The sequence below is a fragment of the Anguilla anguilla genome, chromosome 10 (assembly GCF_013347855.1).
Source record: "Anguilla anguilla isolate fAngAng1 chromosome 10, fAngAng1.pri, whole genome shotgun sequence".
NCBI lineage: Eukaryota > Metazoa > Chordata > Actinopteri > Anguilliformes > Anguillidae > Anguilla > Anguilla anguilla.
Window position 1 is genome coordinate 47,023,540 of NC_049210.1, and position 27,694 is coordinate 47,051,233.

At 48.8% G+C, this 27,694-nt stretch overlaps 1 protein-coding gene across 3 annotated transcripts; it reads right to left on the minus strand.

The window, feature by feature from the left end:
* Positions 1 to 2,968: 2,968 nt before the first annotated feature.
* lifra (LIF receptor subunit alpha a) lies at positions 2,969 to 27,558 on the minus strand. 3 transcript variants are annotated; one of them, XM_035378561.1, is made up of 18 exons: positions 27,336 to 27,558; positions 11,891 to 12,047; positions 11,281 to 11,432; positions 10,951 to 11,104; positions 10,255 to 10,530; positions 9,747 to 9,873; positions 9,039 to 9,202; positions 8,586 to 8,731; positions 7,969 to 8,122; positions 7,082 to 7,146; positions 6,529 to 6,754; positions 6,034 to 6,204; positions 5,779 to 5,880; positions 4,940 to 5,095; positions 4,584 to 4,721; positions 4,299 to 4,392; positions 4,042 to 4,108; positions 2,969 to 3,693 (listed from the first exon to the last, which is right to left on the minus strand). In XM_035378561.1, the coding sequence occupies exons 2-18, from the start codon at positions 11,955 to 11,957 to the stop codon at positions 3,025 to 3,027; spliced, it is 2,928 nt and encodes a 975-aa protein (XP_035234452.1). In that variant the 5' UTR covers positions 11,958 to 12,047; positions 27,336 to 27,558; the 3' UTR covers positions 2,969 to 3,024. The 3 variants fall into 3 exon arrangements, with proteins under 3 accessions (XP_035234452.1, XP_035234454.1, XP_035234453.1); XM_035378563.1 differs by lacking the exon at positions 27,336 to 27,558 and adding an exon at positions 21,426 to 21,558; XM_035378562.1 differs by lacking the exon at positions 27,336 to 27,558 and adding an exon at positions 13,142 to 13,333.
* Between the last annotated feature and the right edge of the window lie 136 nt (positions 27,559 to 27,694).

Genomic DNA, 27,694 nt, shown 5'->3' on the forward strand with positions numbered 1-27,694 from the left:
AGTCCGACCGGCAACCTTTTTTAATTGGCTTTCTCTTTTCGGCGCGACTGCAGATCGGCGACCTTCACAAGCGCTCAGCTCGAGCTGACGGTCACAGCTCGCTTAAATTTTGCAGCAGGTCTCCAAGGGGACCTGCGGGAGTCTTGCCTGATATGCACGTTAACAGGAAAGCAATTTCCGGGTTCCAGTCAGTCTCCACGGGCGTGCCTACGAGCCAGAGTCTAGAGTCCTTAAGCCACAGCACAAACACACACACGCAGGGACGGCGAAGGTCTGTGTGACTTCACATACTGAGGAAACGACAGTTGGGCATTGTGGCCTGAAGAGCTCAATGCTGCAGTTCACAGAGACGACTCCGGCCTTCTCCTGGAGTGACTCCATACTCGGCCCTCCTTCCACAACGAGCCTCGTCATCCGTTCCAAAACTGTGGACTGATCCCACACACGTCACAACTTAGAGGAAGACGCATCCTGTGGTGAGTCTCCCATTCAGTTCCAACCCCAGGGACAACCATGTCCATGTCACAGTAGTATTTAAAGCTTAATTATTTAAGGCTCAGATGTAGAATAATGCGCAAGAATTCCGTAAGTCCATGAAAACCACTTTCCCACCCAATGATGTAGGCTGCGTCCTGAATCCCGGTCACTGGTTTGCTAACTAACACTGCTGTAGCAACCAGCACCATTCCTGAGGATTACATCATACTCAGCAGCCAACACTGAGGATGACATCATACCCAGCAGCCAACGCTGAGGATGACATCATACCCAGGCAGCCAACACATTACACCCCTCACATGATGTCCATGTGAACCAAATCCCAGATGAACCTGCAGGAAAAACCTAGAGAAGACCTGATGTCAGAGGAAGCCCAATCAGTGACACACACACACACACACTCACATACACAGACACTTGAGCACACACACACATGCACACACATACACACTCTCACACACACACACTCACACACACACAGACACTCGCTCACACTCTCACACACACACACTCACATGCACGAACACACAGACACTCTTGCACACACACTGAAACACCGCAAACAGCCAAGTAGTGAGCTTTTCAAGAGTACTTAAGGTTGCTCTGTGAAAAATGATCAGTAGTTTGCCTCATCATGGTCAGTGAACATGAACATCTCAGTAAAACGTGAAATTATTTTTTATGTTCTCTGGGGAGAAAAGGCAACAGATATTTGAGAAGGCATTCTTCGGGAAAATGTCTGGCTGGTGGATCCGAACACAGACCAAGTAAACCAAGTTTTTACAAGGGCAGATGTATGAATTTCAGTTTGTACACAGTAAAGTGTCCAGTGCTAATTCAAGTCTTACAAAGTACATATGAAGCCAGGATGGGCAATTCCCGTCCTGGAGGGCCAATGTCTACGTAGGATTTGTTTCCACCAATTTCATATTGGGATGCAAGAACAGCCTTCAGCTGTCATCCATGAGCCAATCAAGAAATGCAGGCAAAATGTCAGCTGGCATGAAGGGTCAGGACTAATTAAGTAATTAAGAGGCGTAGTTTCTCACAACACCTTTGGGTGAAGCATTTTACAATCTCAAAAAGCACATTTGACCAACTGAGTGCATTTTTTGGGGCGTTGAGGAGCGGAAGCACGTGACTCAGATCCCCATCACTTCACCGTTTGTTCAAAAAATCGATTTCCGTCACCCTTCATCGCATCTTCTCTTCATCGATAAGCTTACTTTCCCACCTCTGCCACATTTGAGCTGATTTAACACAGGACATTTTACTGTGCACACGCAGACGCTTTCCCCGAGCCTTTCCGATAGAACCATGCAGCCCTGTGCCTGTAAGACTCAGATTGATTGAGCTCTGTTTACATCTAGTGTACGAGTAACACATTCACAGCTGTCATAGTTAAATACACACTGTAAATATACACACACGTATGAATGATGCTTCGTTCACGTATTAGTGTCAACAACATGCTTCATGAACTATGAGCAGATTTGCATCGCCGGAGAAGCTCAACCAACATCGGTTGGAGGTCCAAGAATAAGCCAACAGGAAACAGCCATCGAGCGAACAAGTAGGCTGCAATTCGGTTCAGTGATTTCTCTTTCAGGAAATAATATATTAAAAGGAAGCACAATATTTAAAGGTAAACATGTATCTGAAAGTAGTTTACAATGACTTAAAAGTCACAAAAAGGGTTTTTAGTCAAAAAGTAGTTAGAGTAATTTGTCGTAATGCCTCAACAGGTAAACACAGAAATAAGCACAACCACAGAATCTAAAAAAATAAGCTGCCTCACTTTCTAATTTCTCAAAGCTAACTACAAGGACAGGGAGGTAACTAAGGGGACTACTGGAAAGTATACATCTGTGGCAATATTTGGCAGTTTTATACACTAATGAGCTTATTGTGGTGAATTGTTTCCCCCACGATGACGGCGACAGTCATTGGTAGTTTAGCCAACATTCCCGGGAGCTCGACGAAGGACAGGAAGAGGATCCACCCCTGATCAATCGTCAACCACCATAGAAATTCCTTTAACTGGATATCACATAACAAAAAAAAAGAAAAACAAAACTGCTACAGCCAAAAAAAAAGAAAAAAAAAGAAAGGAAAGTAGAATACTGCTCTGGAGGGGGAAACTGAAACATAATAAAATGCAGAAACTGCAGATGAAATGGTTGAAAATACCCTCAGGAAGTAAAGTAACTCGCACTCCGTGTAACTGGCTGGTAGCACTCGAGTTCTCACACACCTGCTGTGTGAACACGGCCGAGCCCAGCGGCTAGCCTAGCGCTAGCCCTGGCGGCTGCTCCTCTCAGCGCGCGCTCTGCTGAGAACACGCCAAAAAACCACTTACTGAAATAAACCCGTGTCCTGAAACAAGCAGACTGGAGGAGGTGCAAGGTGAGGGGGGGGTCAGGGTTTGCACGACAGAGGGCTGTGGAACCAGGTGGTGGTGGGGGGGGGGGGGGGGATCAGGGTTTGCCCGACAGCAGGCTGTGGAACCAGGTGGTGGGGGGGGAATCAGGGTTTGCCCGACAGCAGGCTGTGGAACCAGGTGGTGGAGGGGGCGCGCTCCCCTCCCTCCTCCGCCTCGGGGTCGGGGAGAAGGAACTGGGAGGAGCTGACGGAGGTGGGGCTCCCCAGGGAGCTGTTGAGGCTGCGGGTCTCCGGGGTGGGGGCCCTCCAGGTGCTCTGGGGCTGGTAGCCCCCAAACCCGCCGAACCCGCCCAGGAGGGGGAGGTCGGTGGGTTCGGCCGGCTCGGCGCAGTCCTGCTGGGGCTCTGCGGGCTCCGGGGCGGGGGCCATCTGGGGCCGGTACCCCCCCGTGTGCGGGACCTCCGGCTGGGTCACCCCCGCCGCCGCCGCAGAGGCAGAGGAGGAGGAGGAGGTGCAGGGGGCGGGGCTCTGGATCCCGGTGTACGTGACGTCAGTGCGTGCGGAGGCCATGGAGGAGGCGGAGGAGTCCGTGGAGGGGGGGCACCGGGACCCCTCGTCCACCACCTGGTTGTAGTAGCGCAGGACGACCGGGTCGCACGAGTCCGTGTCGCTGGAGCTGTCGCCGGACTCCTCGTCTTCCTCTCCGTCCTCCGTGGGATCCGGTTTGCCGGACCCGTGCCCCGGGTCCTCCACGATGTGCACCGTGCTGTGGGGGCAGGGCTGCACGTCCAGAGTCCGGCCGCCAAACGGCCCCTGAAAAGAGGGGCACAGCTCAGACCCCCAAATACACCAGGGAGGCCCTCCGGCCCCAGACATCACAGCTTTCTGAAATGGGGGGACTGTGCACAAAACGTGCTGCAATATCTGCATGGTGAAACCAGAATGTATAAGAATGCCCTTTCATAGAAGCTGAGAATGTGACCTTCAACAACATGTGAACTGTTTCGATTATAAATCTAGCACACAGCCAAATCATGAAAAAAAATATGTCTTTGTCCCAAACATTATGGAGCGCACTGTATGTGAGTTTGGGGAATGGTGGGAGCAGAGGTAGGGTTAGGGTTCGGGGTTCGGGGTTCAGTCACGGCCCGGTGAACTCACGGGTGTGGTGGACCACTCTTCCTGAAGTTTGGGCTCTGGAATCTCGGGGTAGAAGGTCTTCTTCACCCTGAAACCGACACAAGACCACCAGTGAGGCTGCGCTGTCGTCTCGCCCAGGACACCAGCACAAGCCACACCAGCAGGGCACTCAGAAGAACAATGAGACACAACTCAAACAGCAGCCAATCACCACCACGTCCTACCAACAGCCAATCACCACCACGTCCTACCAACAGCCAATCACCACCACGTCCTACCATTGCCTCTTCTCGTAGCAGACGACAGTCATGAGGATGAGGAAGGCGGTCATCGCACCCAGGGCAATAAGGACCTCGCCAACCAGCCAATCAGCTGAAGGCAGGAACACAACACGGTGTGAATATAACCAAGAGGCTGCCGAGAGCACATTGTTTTGTTTGTCTCTGAATATATATTTTTTCTCTTCTTTTTAAGTGAACTTGAAGCGCTACGAAATGCACTATACAAGTAAAATGACTGTTATCTTCTGGGCATGCACTTGCTGGTCAGGAGCGCTCACTTACTGGTCAGGTCCAGGTTGAGGGACACGGTGGCGCCCTCGTCGGACCCAGCGGACGTGTGAGCCTTCACGGTGAACTTGTACAAGCCGGGGGTCAGGTTTCTCACCGTATAGTTCCGGGCGTCCGGATTGGTTAGATTTGCTGCGCAATTCATAACCACCACAGGGCACAAGAGCGAGTTGAGCAAAGGCAACGAAGGAGATCAACATCATTCTGCTCACAGAGTCACAAACAGTCCCGTTTGTCATGACAACCACCTGTACTCAATTTGCATTTGTGTTATGACAGCTGATTCATAACTAATAAGAAGCTTGGGGCGCATGAGTGGGTGAAGGTAGCGTAGGTTTAGCAGACGTTACCTATCGGCATAAGGTGGGTCCCAATGGCCCTGTAGATGGAGTATCCACTGATAAACCCCCTTCGGCTCTCCAGGGGAATGTCGCCCCAACTCAGAAGGGCACCCGACGTCCGTTTGTACTGCTCCACCATTAACGAGGAGACGGGCTGGGCAGGGACTGCACAGAGGGAGAGAAGAGTGAGAGCACAGTTAGAGTCAGAGCACAGCTAAAGAGTCAGAGCACAGTCAGAGTCAGAGCACAGCTAAAGAGTCAGAGCACAGTTAGAGTGAGAGCACAGTCAGAGTCAGAGCACAGTTAGAGTGAGAGCACTGTCAGAGTCAGAGCACAGTCAGAGTCAGAGCACAGTTAGAGTGAGAGCACAGTCAGAGTCAGAGCACAGTCAGAGTGAGAGCACAGTCAGAGTGAGAGCACAGTCAGAGTGAGAGCACAGCTAAAGAGTCAGAGCACAGTCAGAGTCAGAGCACAGCTAAAGAGTCAGAGCACAGTCAGAGTGAGAGCACAGTTAGAGTGAGAGCACAGTCAGAGTCAGAGCACAGTCAGAGTCAGAGCACAGTCAGAGTCAGAGCACAGTCAGAGTGAGAGCACAGTCAGAGTCAGAGCACAGTTAGAGTGAGAGCACAGTCAGAGTCAGAGCACAGTTAGAGTGAGAGCACAGTCAGAGTCAGAGCACAGTCAGAGTCAGAGCACAGTTAGAGAAGAGTCAGTGAGCAGAGAAGAGTCAGTCAGAGCACAGTCAGAGAAGACTCAGCACAGTTAGGGTCAGAGCACAGTCAGGGAAGAGTCAGTGAGCAGTAAAAGAGTGAGAACACAGTTACCTAAGAGTCAGTGCACTGACTTACCCAGCTCCTGCACATATCCCTCTCTCCTCGCGAGCAGCTCAGGAGCTCGGTCTGTGCAGGCGTAGATTGAGAAGTTGTAGCGAACTCCAGCCTCAAAGCTCTCTGTGAGCAACAGAAGGATCAGACGTCAGAGTCACGTAAGGAACCAATCCTGAATCCGCCTTAACCATTAAAAACAAGCGAAGCCTTGAGCTACGGAAAGGGCCGGAGGGAAATGGCCGCCCTTCTGCGGCTGAAGCGGTGTTCCGGGCTCACCCGACTCGATCCTGGCGCTGGCATTGCCGGCAGACACCTTCGCCCAGTCGCAGTCCGCTCTGCCCGCGTGGCACCACTCCACCACGTAGCCACAGCTGGCGTTGGCGTCGGCGGGCAGGGACAGGTCAAAGCCTCCGGCGCTGCCAGCCACCCGAACGGTGGGCACCGCCCCTGCCAAAACAGAGACGCCATTTTCGAAGGAGAACTGCCTTCATGTCACAGTGAATTAGGGGGATATGTTCACCCACACAGAATGGCTTAAGTGCATCTCCAAAATGGATGTTGCCGTCAGTATGTGCAAAACCTTTCAGCACAGACAACCCAATAACATCACCAATGACTGGTCCTGCTATTTCTTTTGCACCAATCATTGGTTGTGTTATTAATTTTTTGCACGTGCTAAAGGTTTTGGGCCCATAAACTCCTGAAGGACACGTTCTGCACCCTCGCTTAACAGCGTTTGGTGCCAGCTCACCACCACCTCGCCACCCTTACCTTCTGTCTCGCCCGCTATGAATTGTGGGACGGTGACGCTGGCCGGAGGGGATTCGCCGGCGGAGTTGTGGGCTATGACCGTGATGATGTAATCGCCGTCGGGCCCGAGCCTGAGGAGGGCGCTGTGCTTGGTCTGCGGGAGAGAGAGCGTCTGCCAGTACTCCTCCTCCGGTCTGCCGTACGTCACCCGGTACCCTAAGATCTGGCCGTGGCTTTTTGAGAGGGGCTGAGGAAAGACAAGACAGCTGGTGAGTCTGAAGCCTGAAGACTGAATTTTAGTGTGATTGGAAATAAAAAGCCAAAACAAGCACTAGATTTAGCAAATAGTCTCAAAAAGACACGTGCAAACCTTTCCCTTTTTTTTTTTTTTTTTTTTTTTTTAAACCAAAAAACTGGGAGACTTTATAAATGGAGTTGATTAAGTATTGCAAAGTTGCAACAGTCAACGTACAATAGTCAACATCAAGACTGCGGCATTCAGCCTGGAGTTTCATTGCTAAGGCTGCCCTTCACTACCTCTACACACCCTGGCCAAATCCCTAAATGCACTTACCTTCCACTTGATGTAGCCGGTTTGGTTTGTGGCCATCCAGGCCCATGCGTCCAGAGCATCAGGGCCTGGAGATGAATCAGATAAAATAATCATATTACACAACCATAGCGCTGCACGCAACCACGGAAGAATGCGCACGACCTCGTGCGAAACCTTCGCTCAGGCACCCAAATGAGATAAGCCTGCAGTGCAGGCTCATGCATGTCAATGTGCTTCACAGATGGTTGGCTCTGTCGCCGGTAAAAAGTGATTCTATGGCTTATAAATATTCCAGAGGGGGGCTCGATCAAATAAAGCTCATTCACTCATTCAGGTAGTATAGCAACACACACAACAGCAACCTCCAGGAATAAGGAATACAGAGGACTGGACGAAAGAAGGAACTGAAAGTGTGGCCGCGAATAGATAAAACTTTCTCCCCTTCTGCCATACATGGACCAGCTGGCTACACTTTTACACAAACACCCCAAACCATTTGAAGAGGGGATGTTTTTGGAATGTCTTTTCAAAATTCTACATCAGTGTTCTAGAACTCAGTGCCCAGTCGTGACTGTGACATCAGCATTAGAATGTTCAGTCACAACATTCTAATCACACGTGACCTCACACCATAAAGGGTTCATTTTATCACCTTTTCTTGTTTTCACATTTTCCTTCTGTGTACCAGTACATACTGTCCTTGAAGGGTAAAGCGTTTGAAATGCGTCCCAATTTGTCGCAATCTGCATCATTATTGCACTCCTGTGATTGGTCAAAGAGGCACTTGCGCTCCTCCTCAGCCCTGTGATTGGTCAAAGAGGCACTTGCGCTCCTCCTCAGCCCTGTGATTGGTCAAAGAGGCACTTGCGCTCCCCCTCGGCCCTGTGATTGGTGAAAGAGGCACTTACGCTCCTCCTCGGTCCTGAAGGTGTAATCGTGGCTCCAGTCACCCCACCTCCAGGGGGCGCTCTGCAGCCTGCAGCGGATTCTGACAGAGTACTCCTCATCCGGCTCCAGCCCCGTCACCACGGCCTGCTTCAGGCCCTGGCCCGCGTACTCCAGCTGCGCACGAACACAAGCAGAGCAGAACTGAGCAGAACTGAGCGCGCTGCCCTCCTAAAATACCCAAATAAGCGCTCTGTATTCAGGAGCTGCTGACCGGAACGGAGGCAGCGACACACGGATCGATAAGCAGACCTGGGCTGAACGCCCGCGCCGGGCCACGATCGTGCCCCAGAGTCCCGACTCCGCCCTGCACTGCGGCCTACAGGGCATGACTCACTCACACGCCAGCCCCACCGCTCCGCTCCGCTGCAGCAGGGTGACTTGCACTTCCTGCCGTCCGGGCGCGTCCCAACCACGGAGCTTCTCCACCCTCGCTAGCTCCCCAGAGGGGGGGAAGGACCTCCCTGTGCCTCCGTGAGCCAGCCAGTCCCTGCACAGCACGCCCTCCACTTCAAAAGTCCAGGAGGCCTCAGAGTTCTGCCCTCCCCACCCCCCACCCGTTTGGTGGAAGCCCGCTTACCGTGAACGCTCGCTCGCTGCCGTTCACACTGGCCTGGCACTCCAGCAGCAGCGCCTCGTACCCCTTCGTCCCCCAGTCCCACCGCAGGCTGGAGTTCCGTCCGCGCGTCTCCGTGGCAACCACCTTCAGCGGAGCGTACGGTCGCACTGCGGAGGGGACAGGAAGTGCCCATCAGGGGAGGAGCGCACCCAACATCCTGTGCGCTACGGCCAGATCAAGCTACCGAACGTTTTCGCGATAAGGTACTGTGGGGCTCTACATGCCCAACATGTCTCCTAAATAAGTAGAAAAATTTGGGAACACACTAATGCATCCCAATTAGCAAATGTGCTCCTAAATTATTCCTGCAGTTAGCGCGGTGCAGTGCCCTGTAAGGGTATGTGCAATAAAAGGAGAAGAGCGTGGAGAGCTTCAGGCGACAGGTGACAGGTGACAGGTGCCGGGGGAACTCACCTCTCTGGCTGAGGTCCGCCGTGTCACTCAGATGGATTGTACCCAGGGGGTTTCTGGCCTCCAGAGTAAACACTCTGCTCCCCCCCTCCAGAGTCGCGTTCAGTCTGCACTGGAGCTTGTCCCTCCTGCCACTTCTGGCCAGTTCATTGGCAGAAGTACAGTTCCTGAAAAGTGGCCCAGGAACAGGATGAGGCTACTGGTGCTAGTTCTCCAGATGCTAACGCTACTTTAACGCTAATGATATGGCTGAGACAAGTCTGCAGTGGTGAAACACCAGCCTGACCTCCTCCTAATGCCAAGCAGGGCCTTTCTGAAGGCAAAGAGCCGGTGTGCTGGAGTTCGGCTGAACCGGGAGAACCGTGAGAACCGTGAGAACCGCGAGAACCGCGAGAACCGCGAGAACCATGAGAACCGCGAGAACCGTGAGAACCGTGAGAACCATGAGAACCCTAACAAAGGGCGTCCGGTGAGGGTTCAGTGTGGTTCAGTGAGGTTCAGTGAGGGATCAGTGTGGTTCAGTGTGGTTCAGTGAGGGTTCAGTGAGGGTTCAGTGTGGTTCAGTGAGGGTTCAGTGAGGGGTCAGTGTGGTTCAGTGAAGGTTCAGTGAGGGTTCAGTGAGGGGTCAGTGTGGTTCAGTGTGGTTCAATGAGGGTTCAGTGAGGGTTCAGTGAGGGTTCAGAAGGAACTGAGGGATTGTGGGAACTGTACCTGCCGTTGAGGGTGTAAAATGTCTGCCGGACCCCGCGCAGGTGCGTCTCCCGCCCGGCGCTCCACTGGCACTCCACAGACCGCAGGTCTCGGGTCTCACACGTCAGGTTCCCGTCCCCCGGAGGGTCTGCCAAGGGTCACATGACACAGTCTCACTGCCAGCGCGTGCAGTAAAGCCGAAAGGTGCGGTCTGAATAAAGTGGCAGGCTTGTGTTTGACACGCCATACAATGTCCCAATAGGCTACAAGTGAACAGAACGTTTCCAGATAAGCATGGGTCAGGTGACTTGGCCAGGTTTTTGAGTTTCAGAGGCTGTTTCTAGAACAGTGAAATCTTCCATTTTAGGGCTGGGCTTTGGGTCAAATTGCCTTTCTGACTCACATAAAGGTTGAATTTCCCAGAGCAACAAGTATGAGAGCAGCCCGATCGGCGATATCGACTGATACACAATTTCTGTACATACTCAACCGCGGTGGGGAGAACGGCATGCTGGGATAGATCACTCACAGCCGACGAACACGACGGCGCCGGAGCCCAAGCCTTTGTTGTCGTCCATACACAACACGTTGGTGCCGGAGGGCATGGAAGGCAGCTGATTGGTCATAGTGCCCGCGTAGCTCCGCCTACTGAGCCGGACGCTCGCCAGGGGGCCTCTCAGGTACTTGAAACTGCCGAACTGCTTCCCCTCCTCCATGATGCAGCAGAAGGTCATGTTGCTGCCCACGAGGACCACTAGGTCCTGGGGGTACATCTTTGCGTCGGGGTTGTCGGGAATGTCCATCCCTGGAGAGAGAGGAAGACGATGATGACCGGAGGAAGACGATGATGAGCCATGGTTTCCCTCGGCAGATTTCCAATGCTTCCCCCCCCCCCGACAGGGATTTTTATCTCAGCAGAAAATAAGGCCAGTGGTTAACATAAGCCCAAGAGAGTTTCACGTTTTGTTCTGCAACATGATTACACCCATTAATATCTCAACTGTGAATTTCTAAGCTGTTACGTGCTTTAAAATAGTGAGTTGCTAACAAGTTGCTACATAAAACTACAACATTCCGCCAGCCCCCACTGGAGCTTCCTGACCAGCCCGCCTGCACAGGACCCCGCGGCGGGAGAAACCCCCGGGTCGGCCGACAAAAAGACCCAGGCTGCGGCTCCCGGTAACAGTCCCAAATTAGAGTCAGGAACACAGGGGGGGTCCTGTACCCGGAACGGTCTGCAGGGGGCTCCAGTCGCTGGAGCGCTGCTGATCTCGGGAGCGGAGCCTGACGGAGTGGGAGGTGCACTCCAGGGGTACGCCGGAGGTCCAGTTGAAGTGGTGAACCTTCCCAGGGGAATCGGGTCTCACCTCCATCGTTTCCTGGAACGACAAAAAAAAAAAAAACAAACACACTCCTCAGGTTCTCAACACACCAACATGACCCATGTTTCTCTACAGGCAGGCTACTGCTGGCAATTAAACCTGATCAGATCTTAATTGTGGATACTCTGCTGATTTCTAAATTTCCAACTGAAAGGGGAAAGAAAGACACGTACATTATATACCACTTCCATCAGCTCGGTGCGGAGGACTTGGACGTCATACATCAGTTTGGGAGAGGCGGGGTTCTTCTCCCATGAGATGGACAGCACCTGAGAGCCAAAATCCGGCTCCACTCTCACTCCCTGAGGTACTGGAGGCTGGAGGCCTGGGGGACACGCGCACACACACACACACACAGACGCACACACACAGACACACACACACAAGCACACACACACACACACACATATACAGACGCACACACACAGACGCACACACACAGACACACACACACGAGCACACACACACACACACACACACACACACATACAGACGCACACACACACACACACACACACACACACACACAGACGCACACGCACACACACACACACACACACAGACGCACACACACACACACACACACAGACGCACACACACACGCGCACACACACACACACACACAGACGCACACGCGCACAGACAGACACACGCACACACACAGACACCAATTGACACTAGATTAATACACAAATAGCTCATTGCTATGGTGACAGCTCTCCTGCATGTGTGCATTCGAGGCTAGCGTGCGAGGCTGAGGTGTTATGGCGGGCTTATTCTTACCATCTTGGCTCCGGCTCACTCCGGTATGCAAGGCCACTAGCAAGGCCCAGAGCAGCCAGCGGATCATTCTGCAGAGGTCCAGCAGGGGGCAGCGATGTGCAAAACAGGCTCAGGGACACAGTGTGCCAAACATGGCTGGCAGCTCGAACAGCTGCTTCTGAGAGACAAACATCGACAGAATACGAAGAATCAGTCCAGTGCGCTGCACACACAGGCGACACACGCGTAACCCTAAATCTAACGGCTTCAGATGGAATTTCAACAAGCAAACACGTCTTTTTTCAATAAAACAAGATCCTTTATTTGCCTGCCATGTGATAGGAACATTCCCACATACTTACTGATCTGTTCTTATCCAAACTACATTAGGCGTTCTCTATTTTAAGCAGTCTGTAGACGTTCTAGCACTGCAACAGCAGCATTCATATGCACTTACTTAGAAACACTGTGCCTCAAATATGAACGTTATTCTCATTTGAATATTTTTAACACACTGACAACAGTTTGGAATTAAAAATTTTTTTCCATAGGCTTTTTTTGTCAAGGCAAAGAACAACGTGATGAGTGAAATGTATTTGTTTATGTTATAATAATCAGGGGAACGTATGGATTAGGCCTCCAGGTCGTGTGACAGTTTGAGCTGTTTATGACTCATCTCTTGTTGCAGAACCCAGGGTCCAGTTTGGGCATGTCGGAGAACACGCCCCACAAACCGCCCTGGGACAAAAAGAAAACAACCTGGCCCTAAAAAAAGGCCCTGGTGTCACACGAACCCAACGCCGAGCTCGCAGAGAAGGCTGGCCTTATACAACGGTCCTACCTCGCGTGTGGGGGAGAGGGGCACCGGAGAGAGCGCAACAGCAGGGGGGAGGGGGTGGGGGGGGGGGGGGGGGGGGTATTCCAGAAGGACTGGAGGGTGCTGAACCCTGCACTGCGGAGGAAGCTGCACACACATCTCAGGCACCACACATCTGCGGGACACGTGCAACCTTCTCCAGGGTAACAACCCTGCCTTATGTTACACCCTGGTCCCTGGTTTAAATCAAAATCCAGATTGGCCACACCACACCCCAAAATGTATCTGGCACATGTTCCTATTCTATGCACCATTTCATCCTGAAAATTTGCAAAAAAAAAAAAAAAAAAGGCTTGTCTTAAGTGCTTCAATCTTGCAATCTTATTTTGTATCTCAAGTAGAAAATATTACCTTGTTTTAAGTTACTTTTTGTTTGTAAAGTGAAATTGTCTTACCCCACTGGCAAATGCTGAAAAGAGTCCAGCTGTCTTACATCACTGGATATCAGTCTTATTTTGCAAAAAAAAAAAAAATAAGAATGAAGTCTTGTGAGAAATAAGAGTCTTATTCTCTGGTTTTTGCAGTGAAAACCCTTTGGGAGCCCATGAACATCCAGCAGAATGCAGGACAGAAATGTCAGTGAACGCTGTGCTGTGGGTTCGAGGGGAAGTCTGCACTATTCTTTATCTGAGACTTTCAGTTTCCCAGAGTAAGTTTTATTTATTTATTTTTCTCCATTCAGGACGCCTTCCTGGCAACCACCCCCCAGTTCCAGAGTACAAGTCCCGTCCTGTGCGTTACAGACAGGAAAAACAGAACCTGGCAACCACCCGCACCAGGACGCACACACACTCACACTCACACTCACACTCACACTCACACTCACACTCACACTCACACTCACACTCACACTCACACTCACTCACACACAGGAAAATGTTTCTCAGAGAGAATGACACTCCTGTGCTGCAGAGAGGAATGCTGTGGGAGGACGCAGCCATAATGTTTTTCTGGAACTTAAAAACCAACACTTAAAGTGCACTGTTAGTCAGAAATTAAGCCTTTTGGCAAGCGGGACAAGTACACACCCAATGCAGAATTACTTACGCCGTGTAACAGGGACGTTAATTGAAATAATATAGGCCAGCAACTGAAAGAAAGCGCTACACACCGAGATACAGATTTCCACAACTTAAGCAAATCCACATGATGCAAATACCATTCAAGTTTCCGACTTTAATAGTCAAAGTTTCAGAAAGTGCCACGAGGTTTTAAAATATTCCACCGCTGAACAGCCCTTGGCCTGCGAACGCGAACGCGGGCCTGAAATCCAGACCTTTAAATATTTACAGGCTTTTCCACGCGAAGTCACCCAGCGGTGGAACCAGCAGAGATTAGAGTGGCTCCTGAACATAACATAACCCGCCTTTATTACTTTATTCATTTATTTATGTTGTAGAAGGCTGAAATGTGTTAAAAGCAATTAAAAATGTGATGAAAACTGTCATTACATTACATTACATTACGGGCATTTAGCAGACGCTCTTATCCAGAGCGACGTACAACAAGTGCATCAGTTCAAGGTGCAGAGGTGCAGAAAAAACACACTGGAGTGAAGTAAAGATCGTAGTGCCAGAAGTGACCACATAGATCAGGACTCCAACCCTGTAGAGTAACCTGTTCAGCAAACAAACAAACAATCCTGCCTAGTACAAAACTAGCACTGAAATCACATTTGCCTAATCAGAATCAGACAAAAACAATCCTGCCAAATAAAAACTAACGTGATCACATTCGCCTACCTAGGTACATTGAGCTAAACTAGAGGCTAGGGAGTGGTGGGGAGAGGTGCAGCCTGAAGAGATGAGTCTTTAGTCTGCGCTTGAAGGTAGTTAGATTCTCTGCTGTTCTGACCGCCACAGAAACGACATTCCACCAGCGAGGGGCCAGGACAGGCAGCAGACGCGAATGGGAAGTACAGACACGAAGAGGGGGAGGTGCCAAGCGTCCAGAGGTGGCAGAACGGAGAGGTCTGGCTGGTGTGTAGGGTCTGATGATCCTCTGGATGTATCCTAGTGCTGACCCCTTAGCTGCCTGGTATGCAAGCACCAAAGTCTTAAATTTGATGCGAGCCATAACAGGCAGCCAGTGGAGGTCAGTGAGCAGGGGGGTGACATGGGAATGTCTGGGGAGGTTGTAGACCAGTAGAGTCATACAGAAATATATTCCACAGAAGGACTTCAACAGAAAGAAGCACAGTTATGCAAGGCCTGCATACAAAACATGATTCATAAATTATTCAATGAGTGTCCATAACAGAAAGGGCTCCAGCTTAGTTATCCTCTACAGAGGGATACTGTTCTGCATATCAACATACCAACACGCATGTAAATAACCACGTATAGCAGCTTGAACTTTATATGCAGGCTGTACCAGCATGACAGCAGCTATACCACCATGCACCTTGCTCCTGCCGATTGGCCGAAGCTAAGCAATGCTCCCGCTGATTGGCCGAAGTTAAGCAATGCTCCTGCCGATTGGCCGAAGCTAATCAAGTACGGGCTTTGTTAGTTCTTTGATGGGAGACCTCCTGGGAAAGCCAAGTTGCAACTGGCAGAACTGCCATCCTGGCTCCCTCAACCTGCCACCTGATCCTCCCCCAGATTTAATTGCCTAAAAATTGTTAGTTGACTAAGAACTGTCCCTCTCCACCTCAGCCGATGTGTGGTGGGCGTTCAGGCACAGAATGGCTGCCGTGCATCACCCAGGTGGGTGCTAACACATTGGTGTTCCCCACATCACTGTAAAGCACTGTGTGCATCTGGAAAAGTGCAATATAAACGCAATGTTTCGGTCAGTCATTCATAAAATACTGAGTAGGGACTTAAATCTAATTTTTATCAGAACTCCACCACTATAGGCTGACGAGAAGACCCAGGTTCAAGCCACTCGGTTCTCTGATTTCTCAGAGCCATGGGAGAGGAAAGGGGGGGGGGGGGTTTGTTTTTCTTGCTGCTAATTTTACAGGAGAATAATGAAGTGGCTGAGAGTTTGTCGACCCGCAGCTCTGTGGCGTGTTCTGATGGCGGGAAGGAGGTGGGGGGGGAGGGGGTGGTCAATGCCCATGTATCCACAGAGACACTCTCAGCTTTGGCAGAAGAGAAAGGCAAACTCAAACTTCACCGGGGGAAAAAAAAAAAAGCAGCTACCCTCTTCTCTTCGTGGGGTAGAACTGGGTTGTTGTCTTTGAACCAATTCAAGTGGAGAAAGGGAGGGAGGGAAGGAGGGGGGGTTTGAAAGAGAGTTCCCGGCAGCAGGACTGGGTTTTTCCCGGGATCTGGACGGCGCCCAATAAAAGCAGCGCTACGCGGAGCGACCGCGGCTCGGAGCGGAGCGAGCAGCAGCCCCGCAAACGCGGGCTCAGCGCCAGAGCCAACTCCACACAGCGCCGCGCCCCAGGAACCCCGCACAGCGTAACCAGGTTAATTCCTCTCCGCGGGACTGGATGACCTGCAGGAGACGAGCCTGAGAATGTTACAGCCGCCTCTGGCGAGCCACTACTGCGCTGAAATAGCGCTGGGGGTGGGGGTGGGGTGGGGCGACACGGGAAAAACGAGCGTCTGTCACCGCCGCCGTCTGACAAGTCGAGACGGAGCCTCAGAGCTTTAACAGGGAGGCCTTCCAGGAAACCGGAGAGGACAGCCCGTCTGGCAGAGAAACGGGAGAGGCCTTTAACCCCTTAACACTCGCATCAGAAAGACCGGCTGCGCGGGCTAGCAGCGCTTAGCCTGGCCTGCGCGGGCTAGCAGCGCTTAGCCTGGCCTGCGCGGGCTAGCAGCGTTTAGCCTGGCCTGCGCGGGCTAGCAGCGCTTAGCCTGGCCTGCGCGGGCTAGCAGCGCTTAGCCTGGCCTGCGCGGGCTAGCAGTGCTTAGCCTGGCCTGCGTGGGCTAGCAGCGCTTAGCCTGGCCTGCGCGGGCTAGCAGCGCTTAGCCTGACCTGCGTGGGCTAGCAGCGTTTAGCCTGGCCTGCGTGGGCTAGCAGCGCTTAGCCTGGCCTGCGCGGGCTAGCAGCGCTTAGCCTGGCTTCTCAGGCCTGCCAAATGGCTCGGGCCCTAAACACAGAGGCCAAACCTGTTCTGGCGACTTCTCACAAAACATATTTTGACAGTTTATTTTTCACGCACAATGTCATAAATGCTACAGCATAATCACATAACAACGTATAAATCGCTGACTTGCCAGAAAATAAGCCGTTTGCTTTGATACGATGTAAAAAAATTTGCCTGTTCCCACGGCATGTAATAACAGTCGTTGGAGGGAAATGCACCATCGTCTTTTAGGGTGGGGCTGTCATATTTAGGAGCACATCTACTAAATGGGTCGTGTTGTTGTGCTGCTGAAGAGTGTGCAAGGTTTGGCCAGAGGCGGGGTGGGTGTAACCTGAGCAGGCTTCCTTGAGTTACGGCTGTGTGCTGTCTGCCTGGCAACATGCAAGGTGACTGCAGACTAGCTACTGTACGTCCGGCACCTTTCAACTAATTAAGTGTGTCGCTGTGATAGCTTGTATGTAACCAGGTACCAAGACAGAAAGTGAGCTGCTTCAGGGGAGCCAACAATTCTAATTTTAACACAAAAAAGGGAACAATTATCTTTAAATTTAGTTTGATTCTTTTATATTTTGAACCTTTGTTATATTTCTATATTTTCAATGTAAATATTTATTTACAATTCCAAATAAATTCAAATTTTATTTGTAATTTTAGTAGTCTAATTTAGTAGTTAGGCAAATAGGTTACACGGGGCGTTTGTTGTGTGTGTTGGGGGTGGGGTGGGGGGGTGTTCAAGTCAGTTCCGTTCATTCTTATATGTACCATCTCCTTTGCTCTTTAACCTTTGCCCCCTGATCATACCCTTTCCTTTACTGCACATAAAACAATGAAGTCGTTAATCCACCCAGTCAACTGAAGGAAGCAGGAGCACGTGGCTGAAGGTACACAATGTGAAAGGTCCACATGAAAAGAAGCAGCTGAGCGGGCCCCTTCTGGACCCCGCGGTGGAGTGTTCGTTGTGTAACCCCCGTGTAACCGCTGTGTAACCCCTGTGTAACCGCTGTGTAACCCCTGTGTAACCGCTGTGTAACCCTGTGTAACCGCTGTGTAACCCCTGTGTAACCCCTGTGTAACCGCTGTGTAACCCTGTGTAACCCCTGTGTAACCCCCGTGTAACCCCTGTGTAACCCCTGTGTAACCCCTGTGTAACCGCTGTGTAACCCCCGTGTAACCTCCGTGTAACCCCTGTGTAACCCCTGTGTAACCCCCGTGTAACCGCTGTGTAACCCCTGTGTAACCCCTGTGTAACCCCCGTGTAACCCCCGTGTAACCCCTGTGTAACCACTGTGTAACCCCTGTGTAACCGCTGTGTAACCCCTGTGTAACCGCTGTGTAACCCTGGGAGCGCCTGCTTCAGTGCACTGGGTTCAGTCTGCCGCCAGCTACCGGAGAACGCTTCAGTTTCATTATGACTGCACTGGAGCGGAGCCAACACCGCCCTGCTCTACTTCAGTAACACATTCTCACGACAGCACATTCTCACAGACAGCACACAGACCGCACATTCTCACAGACCGCACGTTCTCACAGACCGCACATTCTCACAGACAGCACATTCTCACAGACCGCACACAGACCGCACATTCTCACAGACAGCACATTCTCACAGACCGCACACAGACCGCACATTCTCACAGACAGCACACAGACCGCACATTCTCACAGACCGCACGTTCTCACAGACCGCACATTCTCACAGACCGCACGTTCTCACAGACAGCACATTCTCACAGACACCACAACGGCAGGTTCTGTTGCAGTGCCGCAATCAGACCAGGCAAACTGATTAACAGACGTGCAGAACATTCCGGAGACAGGCAAACCCAGGACACACACACACACACACACACACACACACACACACAGACAGACACACAGACACGCACGCAGCACGCACGCAGCACTATATTCTGTATCTGTTTACTACATCGCATGTCAGGCCAGCAGCGCTTTGCACCGATCAATGAAAGCATCTTAAGAGGCTGCAGGTTCAAGTCCCAAGGCACTGAGTGAGATACTTTACGAGAACTCCTACCGAAAATATCCAGCAGCAGATAAGTGATAAAAACAGAAAACAAAGCAATGGGGGTAATTCATCCAAGCTGGGATGAGTCAGAAAATCCAAATGTATGATAAAATGGAGGCTATTTGATTAACTCATCAGTGTTGTTCAGGGAGTTCATTTAGGCCTAATTTATATCTGGAGCCATAAATTACAGTGAGTATGAAACCAGAAAACTGTGTTGTGTGTTAACTGGTAAAAAGTTCACACTTCAGCCAGGTGGCCATTAAATGGATTTCTATGCGTTCATTTTGGCAACAGAAGCCTTATGTGTGCCAATTTTACTAGGAATTTCATTTCTAAAACCGTAGAGTCCCAGTTCCACTCGAGCTGTGTGTGCACTGCACAGTTATAAACAAGCGCTTCAACAGGATGTTGTGCTCGGCTGGGCCAAGCCAGGTCGTCTCTCAACTTCTCTGGAGTACGGAGGGAGAGCCAGCCCTTCCACACCAACCCTCTTCTAACCCCTCCCCCCGTCATCCCGTCTGCGTATTTCGCTGGAAAGCGCCATGCTCTGGGGACAAGGGGGGGGGGGGGGGGGTTAACATCCTCTTGCTGACCAGAAGATCTCCGCTCCATGGATGAAACTCAACCTAACTTTTAAAAAAATAAAAAATGAAAAAAAGATAAAGAAAAACAGACTCAAAGGCTGGCCTTCAAAAACAGCAGCTGTCCCCGTAGCTTGTTATTGTCAGTGCACTGGCTTGCAGCCTACTCAAATGACTGCCCCCCCCCCACCCCCCCACAGAGAACGAAATGTGCTGAGGGACGGTGGCAGGGCGCCGGGCTCTTGGTAGTCAGACGAAGTCGCGCGTTAGCGTCACTCAGAGCGCCTCTGACTGGGGCAGACAGCAGAAAGGCTCTGAGCTGCTGAGACGTGTTTGAGTGGGATGCCAGAAACCGTACGGGGCATTATAATCCCAAAACTACTTGCTCCTGCTGGTGACCCTTCCCCGGGACAGGCTGCAGACATTATCACCATGGCGACACCACCAAGGAAGCACACACCCGAGCATTCCATTAAAGCCAACGCATTAACAAATTCAACCATTTCTCCCGCCAGCTGTAAACTGGTTCTCATGATGGAACTCGTCGTTTTTGTTATTAATATTTCAAATTTCTTCAATTTAATTTTGCAGGCATAAAACCGAAGATAAAATCTGAAAACAGGCGTCGTGCTCAATGTTCGAGTCCACGGAAGGGAAAGCACGTTCCAGACTGAATGGCGGAGAGGTGCCTGTTAATGATTACACATACACAGAATTCATCACATCAACATTAATATTTATAAGTTTCGAGGAAACTTATAAACGGTTGGTTTACAGTTTAATTTGGTTTAACCGGTTAATTTGTGCCTTTCATTAGACATTACAATAAATCCCCAGCAAACATAACTGCTGGCATGTTAGACTCTAACAAAGCACTCCTCACTCAACAGAGTCAGAGTCAGAGTCACATGTGCCAAATTAGGGCTTAAATGAAAACTGGCACAAGGAACCCACCGAAAACTGAAACGCAAGCGATTCTCCACGGCCTTCAGAACCTGCTCCCCCAACACTGCATCATTTAAGGCCGGCTGGAATTCAATCAAAATACCTGCAGCTGAAGTTGCAAGTGAAGGACAAACGCTGATTGAATGCAGGCACAGTGTTATAGAGCTTAAAGTTCAGGACCTGTTGGTCCGCGGTGTTTGGGAGAGGGCCAGGAGCATTTGTTTATTTATGCACAGATAAGAGGCTGCAATCGCATTAACCTGTGACCTGCAAGGCGATATCTGTACAACGTGCCCGCACCACCGCACACGGAAACACACATTCCTCCCAATGCCTCTGCAGTCATTTGCATGCTAAACAGTAATATCCACATTTTAAGGCTGTCTCCTGTACAAACGTACTGACACGGTAATGTTCAATTTTTTATTGTTTCTTTCGCTGGAACTCTGGAACACATCATAACTCTGTGGTGATAATGACAAGCCAGATGCATCTCAGTCCTCAAATTACAGAGTGATGGCAGGTCCAAGAAAAGAAAATCTGCCCAGGCCTCAATGACCCTGGTATATGGAGAGCCAAATTAGTGGTTTCTGCTTTAAAAAAAAAAAAAAAAAGAAAGAAAAACATTTCCAGAAGGTTTTGGTTTGTTTAGAAGCAAATAACCCATTAAACAGCACCACTGTGTATTTGGTTTGTGCAGGCTGGCAGTCAGGCAGTGAACATAGCTAACACTGTACTGAGCACCAGCTAAAGCTCGGAGACTATTCCTCCTGCGTACTACAGAGCCAAAGTGCTTCCTGAAAGGTCTGCCTCGTTTTGGGTTCAGCCCGCATTTCACAGAAATCATAATCTCAATAAATAAATATTTGAAAAGGATAATTTTTCTGCTTAAAATCTGTGGACTCCACAACGGCTGACACGTTTCAACAGGAGAGACCCAGATGGTCAAAAGGCCAACAGCTAATGAGAACAGCACTGAGAAACCAAACAATGAGCTCTATGAATACCATCAGAAACAGCAGGAAAATATACAAGGAAGGAAATAAGCGTCAAACTCACAGTTCAAAGCTGATTACCTGTAGTGCTGGACAAAGACTCCAACTGCGCTCCTGTCCACTGTTGCTATAGAGACAAGTGACCCCTCAGTGGGAGAAGCCACGCCCCTTATCCCCATCTTCCCATCAGACCCTCCTGTACCTCACTACACATCGGCACAGACTGTACTATACGAAGCTGACTGACAGCCGAACCTAACAGGTGTCAGCTGGTAAAATACGTTACTGGTGCCACTTTGTAGCTCATTAATATTTATTACAGGATGTGCTCAAGGACACCCTCTGCCACTCGCGCTGTTTTTTGGGCACAAAAACGTACAGCATGAACTGTCCTGGAATGTTTTGGCTTCAACGAGATAGGCAGAAATTTCAATGTCAAGAATTCAGGGTTTATCTAGATATTTTCGAGAATCATATGACATTACGGAGTCTTCCTGCAGCTCTGACTCATTATAAACCGCTTTGTGGACAATACAATGAAAAGAGCAAATAAGACCAGTTCACCAACATTCAAGACTCCACAGACAAGGCCATGAAGTGCAGATAATCTTCTGTAAACATGCTAATTATAGCAAGAGTCATAAACAAGGGTTATGGCACTCAAGTCTAGCGTCTAGTTAATATTTATTTGTTATAATGCACCTGTGCACTCGCACTGTCATAAACCACTGGACACAGTCCCAGGAGTCAGCAAGTCAGAAAACCCGAAGTCAGTCAGAGTGAAACTAGAGAAGGTTTCACTGACCCCAGGAAACGGGATTAAAAAAACAGCGGAATGCATCCAGCGGAAGTTAGCCTAGCTGAGGAGCTCACATCCAGGAGCCCTTGGTAAAAAGAGCCTTTCTAGTGAACAATCAGACATCCAACCATGGCTGAGGGACGTCATGAACAGCGGCCTACAGACAGGCTCTCACCGGTGGTCGAGAGAGGGGAGTCTTATAAAACAGTACGATAAATAGTAGGATAACCCACGTCTTTGATGTTTTCCAGACATAGCTTAAAATGTATTATACACAGTAAGATCATTTTTTCATGGGGGCCTTGTGACACCCATCTGTGACCCATTTTGAGTGCAAGTACATTTTGTATTCAAGTGATACAAGTTTTAAAGTATTAAATTACGCTTTGCTAAGCACAAAAATCCTAACAAAAAAAAAAAAGACTTTCACATGAAAACAGAGGTGTTTACTGTCAGTGTTTCACATTAAACTCTGACGAGCTCCACAAAGTTTGTGGAGAAACACAAACACTGGAAGGCCGTTTACTGGGGTCAGTAATCACACACACGCGCGCGTGGCCTAAATCACTAAATCAATATCACTGACCGCACACCGAGTCAGCACAGTCCGCGCAGGATCACAATGTTCTGTACGCAGTGAGAAGGTCCTCCCTGCGCTGGCCCGGACGCAGGGAAAAGTCCTCTCTGCGCTGCCCCAGAGCCTGTGTTCTGGCCTTTTGCTGGCACTCCACTGTCCTGCAGGAAGTGTGTGAGTCCAGTGTCATGAGTCAGCTTCGCAGCCTGTTATTTCCGGCCCACTTGGTTGCATTCACCGAGAGCCTCGGCACAGACCCAAACTCCACTGCCTTTTCAAGCGGCTTTGCGCTCCCAGTGTCTTGGCGGTGCGGGCTACACTGTGGATGCTAAGTGGATGAATAAACCTAAATTAGCAGGCAGTAAAACTCCACAGAAATACTGCAACAACAAGCTGCTGCTCAAACCAGCACTGCGGGAAAAGCAGGAACAAATCATTTCTCCCCATTTTCTCGACCATATTCCCCACAAAAAAGGGACAGAAAAACAGGACACGATTTTATACGAGAGTGTAAACTGTGATAAGAAGCGTGTTACATTTCCAACTACGGTCTTATAAACAATTAACCAAAGTGGTTTATTCAGCTCAACAGTCTGTTCTCTGCTATACACTGGAAATAAAAAAGGTTTATGTGTAGGCCTATTTGCAATTAAGTGTGTTAATAATTATTCTAAAATGGACAGAGCAGTTTAAAATGTGAAACAATGCCGGATATCTAAAACGTGCCAATTTATCACAGACCATAAACCACAGAATCGAAATACACGATGGTTGGCAGTCTTTCCATTAAAAGTAGAACTTAAATTTGCTGTCTAGATCAGGTTTAAGATACCTGAACCTCAGTGTCAGGCCATTTCAGATAAAAGAAATTGAATGTCTTCCATTTCCAGTGAAGAAAATTATTACTAGGATTCCTGCACGTTTGAAACTGTATGCATGAATATCAAACTCATTCAGCAACACAAATTACTTGAGACATCAGCATGAAAGAAATAACAGCTAGTTGAGTCATAAATTGTTTATCAGTATGATATAACAATCTCTCTCCCTCCCGCTCTCTCTCTCTCTCTCTGTCTCCCCCCCTCCCTCTCTCTCTCTCTCTACACACAACACGCACTCGTCTGTGATCAGTCCAAAAACTGGCAAAATAGAGCCATGTGGCACAAAATAAAAGGACCACACCACTTCCAGTCAATTATTCACATTCACATTCACAGTTACTGTTGTTCTTAAAGGACAGTGCTGCCACACACCAAGCCACACCTCCTTTTTCTTTTCTAAAGAGATGATGCTGACCCGCTGTTCCAGAGGGAATAAAACGCGAGATATTCGAAGAGGCCTCCAGGTGATGCACGAGCCGGAGGAGCGAGCGTTTGTGACGAGCCCCTTCAGGCGGGCCACGACGGGACGGACAGGGGCTTTTAACGGACGGACAGAGTCCAGCAAACGAGTGTCCGATCTCTTTAAGGAGCGAGCGCTCGCTCCTCCACTTCCGCCACAAATTCCTCATTATTCAGCGAAAGCTGGCGGGGGCGTCTTCATCGCAGGCGACGAGAACAAGGAGTCATTGAGGGACCGAGGCCAGGAGCAGCGGAGACTCCATCCCACAGCCTCAGAGGGAAAAGGGGAAAACCTTCCCAGGGTTCCCTGGGGCAGAGAGGATCTGCATACCAGCTTTCACTTTTACAGCAGGCAGCCAAGAGGCCGGACCTCATTTCAGCACGCAGGCACAGTGCAGCATCCTCAGCCTTACTTATAGCACTGAACTGAATCCCCTCAAGGAATTCAAACTCAACAACACCGAAGAATAGCAACTTTGACAGTCCGTTGACATTTGCCCAAACGTACCAATATACAGTTTTCAAGACAATGAACTTGTGTGCGTGGTTTTTTTTTTTTTTACACTTTCAACAATTTGGACATTATGATTTCTGCTTTTTTCCCCCATGAATGGATAGAGAACAGTAGAATAGGTCTCCGAACAATAACACACTTTCATTACTTGCCCACTGGCCAAAAGGAAAAGCCTCATTCAAAGATTTGCACACTAGCAAATGTCTACAGTTTAATAATGACAAAACCTCCCGAACTGAGATTTAGCACTGAAGTAAGGGTTACATACATAAGCAAACAAATATTCTGGTAGGATACATCTACTGTTGGCATGTGAGACAGTTCAATGTACACCACAACCCAACACTAGACCCAATAATCATGACAACAGCCAAAATGTGAAAATATGTCTTCCATGTGTTTCTGTGCATACTATACAAGTTGGTACATATTATCAGTCTACATCTACACAGTAGAAGACCGATTATCAGTACAACTGGATCCTCCCCACCATGATGCACTTACAAGCAGAAAGTAAGATAGACAGCCTTGCAAGATACAGCATGTAGCTATGCACCCTCTCAGCTACCAAGAAAATCTAAAACTATCCACAACATCACACAAAAAAATGTTTTCATACGCTTGTTGGATTAATTTTTTTCCCCCAGGCTTTGATGCTTATTGTAAACTGTGACAGAAAATCAATGAGGGTCGGGCAAATTTCCAGGAAATCTCGCTTGACAGGCAAAATCCGAGTGGAGAAACTAGGCACCAGAAGTACAGACAAGGCAGATGAATGTCACACCAGAGACAGCGCAATCTGGGACATGATATCCGCTACAAAACACCGTCACAAAATGACCGGCACCTTCGGGCCTGAGCATATCTAACTTCTAAAACAGAGGTTCTTATTTTCTTAGACCCTGCAATTAAAAACGAAGAAGAACCACATTTAGACCTGGGTGCAAAAGACCAATTTAGCAGGTAGAAGAGGAGATGGGACATATCGATTCACCTGCTGTGATCTTTACGGGAAACATTACTTTACCATTAATGTTCTAACATGAGACACTCACTTCTAGCTGATCGCATCTCTGCAAGTCACCACAGTCGATAGGAAAAGCCACACAGCGCATTCTCCAAGCAAGGTGATATGGACTACAGCCATCTGAAACCTGATATTTACACAGCGTTTCAATTCTACTCTCTTGTCAAAAAATATTTGGTGGTTCTTATTTGGTGGTTCTTTTTTCATCTTTGATCAATTTGCCATATTCATTGCTGACTTTTCTTCAATTTGAATTTAAAAAATCAAAGAACTACTCATATTCATGTGTTTAATTACATTATATATTGCAAATCCTACAATGACCACCATACATACATGTTTTTTTTTTGCATTAACTTATGATGCATGAAACTGCAATAACTAGCCTAAATGGCAAATTTGCAACTGAAATTCAAGTTTTTTTTTATTTTTATTTTTACTAGAACAACTTCAATGTTAAGCTCGTCTGAATGTTTGGTTCTTAATAAAGGCTGTTTCTTATCTTAACTATAACTTAAAGCATAATTCACGATGGAAGTTCAATATGCAGTTCTACAAATCAAAAATCTTTGTCTTGGCTATGTTTACTGCCTGTTAACGGAAGTCTCTGTAAAAGAAAACAAAACAAATCTAACAGTTCTTGAAGGGGCATAAAAAGAGACAAATCATTTGTTTCTTCTGTTACTGGGGGTCAAGAGCAAAATAACCAAACATTGTTCTAAAAAAATAAATAAATACTTTCCTAAGAGCTGTAAGCCTGCATAAATTCTTGTCAAATATGGTAATTTCGACCTGCACCCTTCAATAGAATATTCTGGATCCTGAGGCTGCTTGAATGAACATAACAATGCCTGTTTTGTATAACATACACCAGTTAATTGTGCAGAACAGTTCTTCAGTTTCAGTCACCTGCTATTGGCGACCGTGCACCACCTCACCATGTTCAAGAGAGAATAATAATAGCGTGTTATAGTGCGCACAAAAAAGGCACACAATGCACCTATGAATAAAATATAAGTTAGGGACAGGCTTTCTGGTTATTTAGACCGCAACGTGAAATGGCAAACGTGCGCTCGTATTATCGCCTATAGAGGAATTAGGTCGTATGTAAGAGATAACATAAACAGTTAAAAAATCGGGTGTATAAATGGACTCATTCGAAATACCAATGTCAATACATCAAAAGTCCTCACCTAGTAATATAGGCTACCTGAAACTACTTTAAACAACCCTTTACATCAACCTTCTTGCTCAGTCAAGCGCGAGTTACGCGTCCCGTTAGCAACTGCGGGTTAAGCCCGTGTTTTTCGCTAATGTCAGTGAGAGCACAGCTTTACAGCGAAGGGGTGTGTTTTGGTCTCGTTTTATCCGATGCTGACTTGATATCGTCGTACGGTCCACTTATTCGACAGTCATGGTCAGTTAGCAAAAACACTCGTCCATTGTACCATTTTTCGTCACATATTTCAGCTGGTTAGCAAGTAGTCTTCTAATTCTCCAGTAATGTACAAAACAACAATTTGCAAGCTAATGTCGATAAAACAAGTTGAAACAATTGGTTGAACGAAGCATATTAATTGGGTCACATATTCACTAACATAGTTAGCTACCCAACTCCATGCTCATGTTTAGTAACACGAGCCGTTCCCACATTGTGGATCACAGTAGATGGCTAGCTAGCAAGCTAGCTACCCTGGCTACGTCATTAGGCAACAATATATCATTCTGTCCACATACCTGGAATTTACTTGATCTTGATTATATCCTCTGATTCCTCGATGATTTATACAGATAGTAGGTCGTCCTGATCACAAAAAAAACGAAAATAATGTTTCGAATATCGAGAATGCGCTATCACAGGCAATTCACACCAGAAGAAGCCCAGCGTTTATTAGAAATCCTGGCAAGACATCGACATTCGCTCTCTGGGCAAAACAGTTGTGAAAAATGCATGGGAGGAGCAGCAGCCCCTCGTCACCGGAAGCAACGTCCTATTTTCCCAAATCGGGAAAAGGCGGCGAGTCGGGAATTGTTCTGAGATGAGAATTCGCCGCAAATGGCTCACTATAAATTAAATATCCCTCTACTGATTTTGA

Coding starts and splice junctions, on each gene's coding strand:
- lifra (XM_035378561.1), bottom strand. CDS start 11,957: ATGATCCGCTGGCTGCTCTGGGCCTTGCTAGTGGCCTTGCATACCGGA. Junction 8,732..9,038: donor GGCGGACCTCAGCCAGAGAG/GTGAGTTCCCCC, acceptor TCCCCTCCGCAG/TGCGACCGTACGCTCCGCTG. Junction 6,205..6,528: donor CATAGCGGGCGAGACAGAAG/GTAAGGGTGGCG, acceptor CTGTTTTGGCAG/GGGCGGTGCCCACCGTTCGG.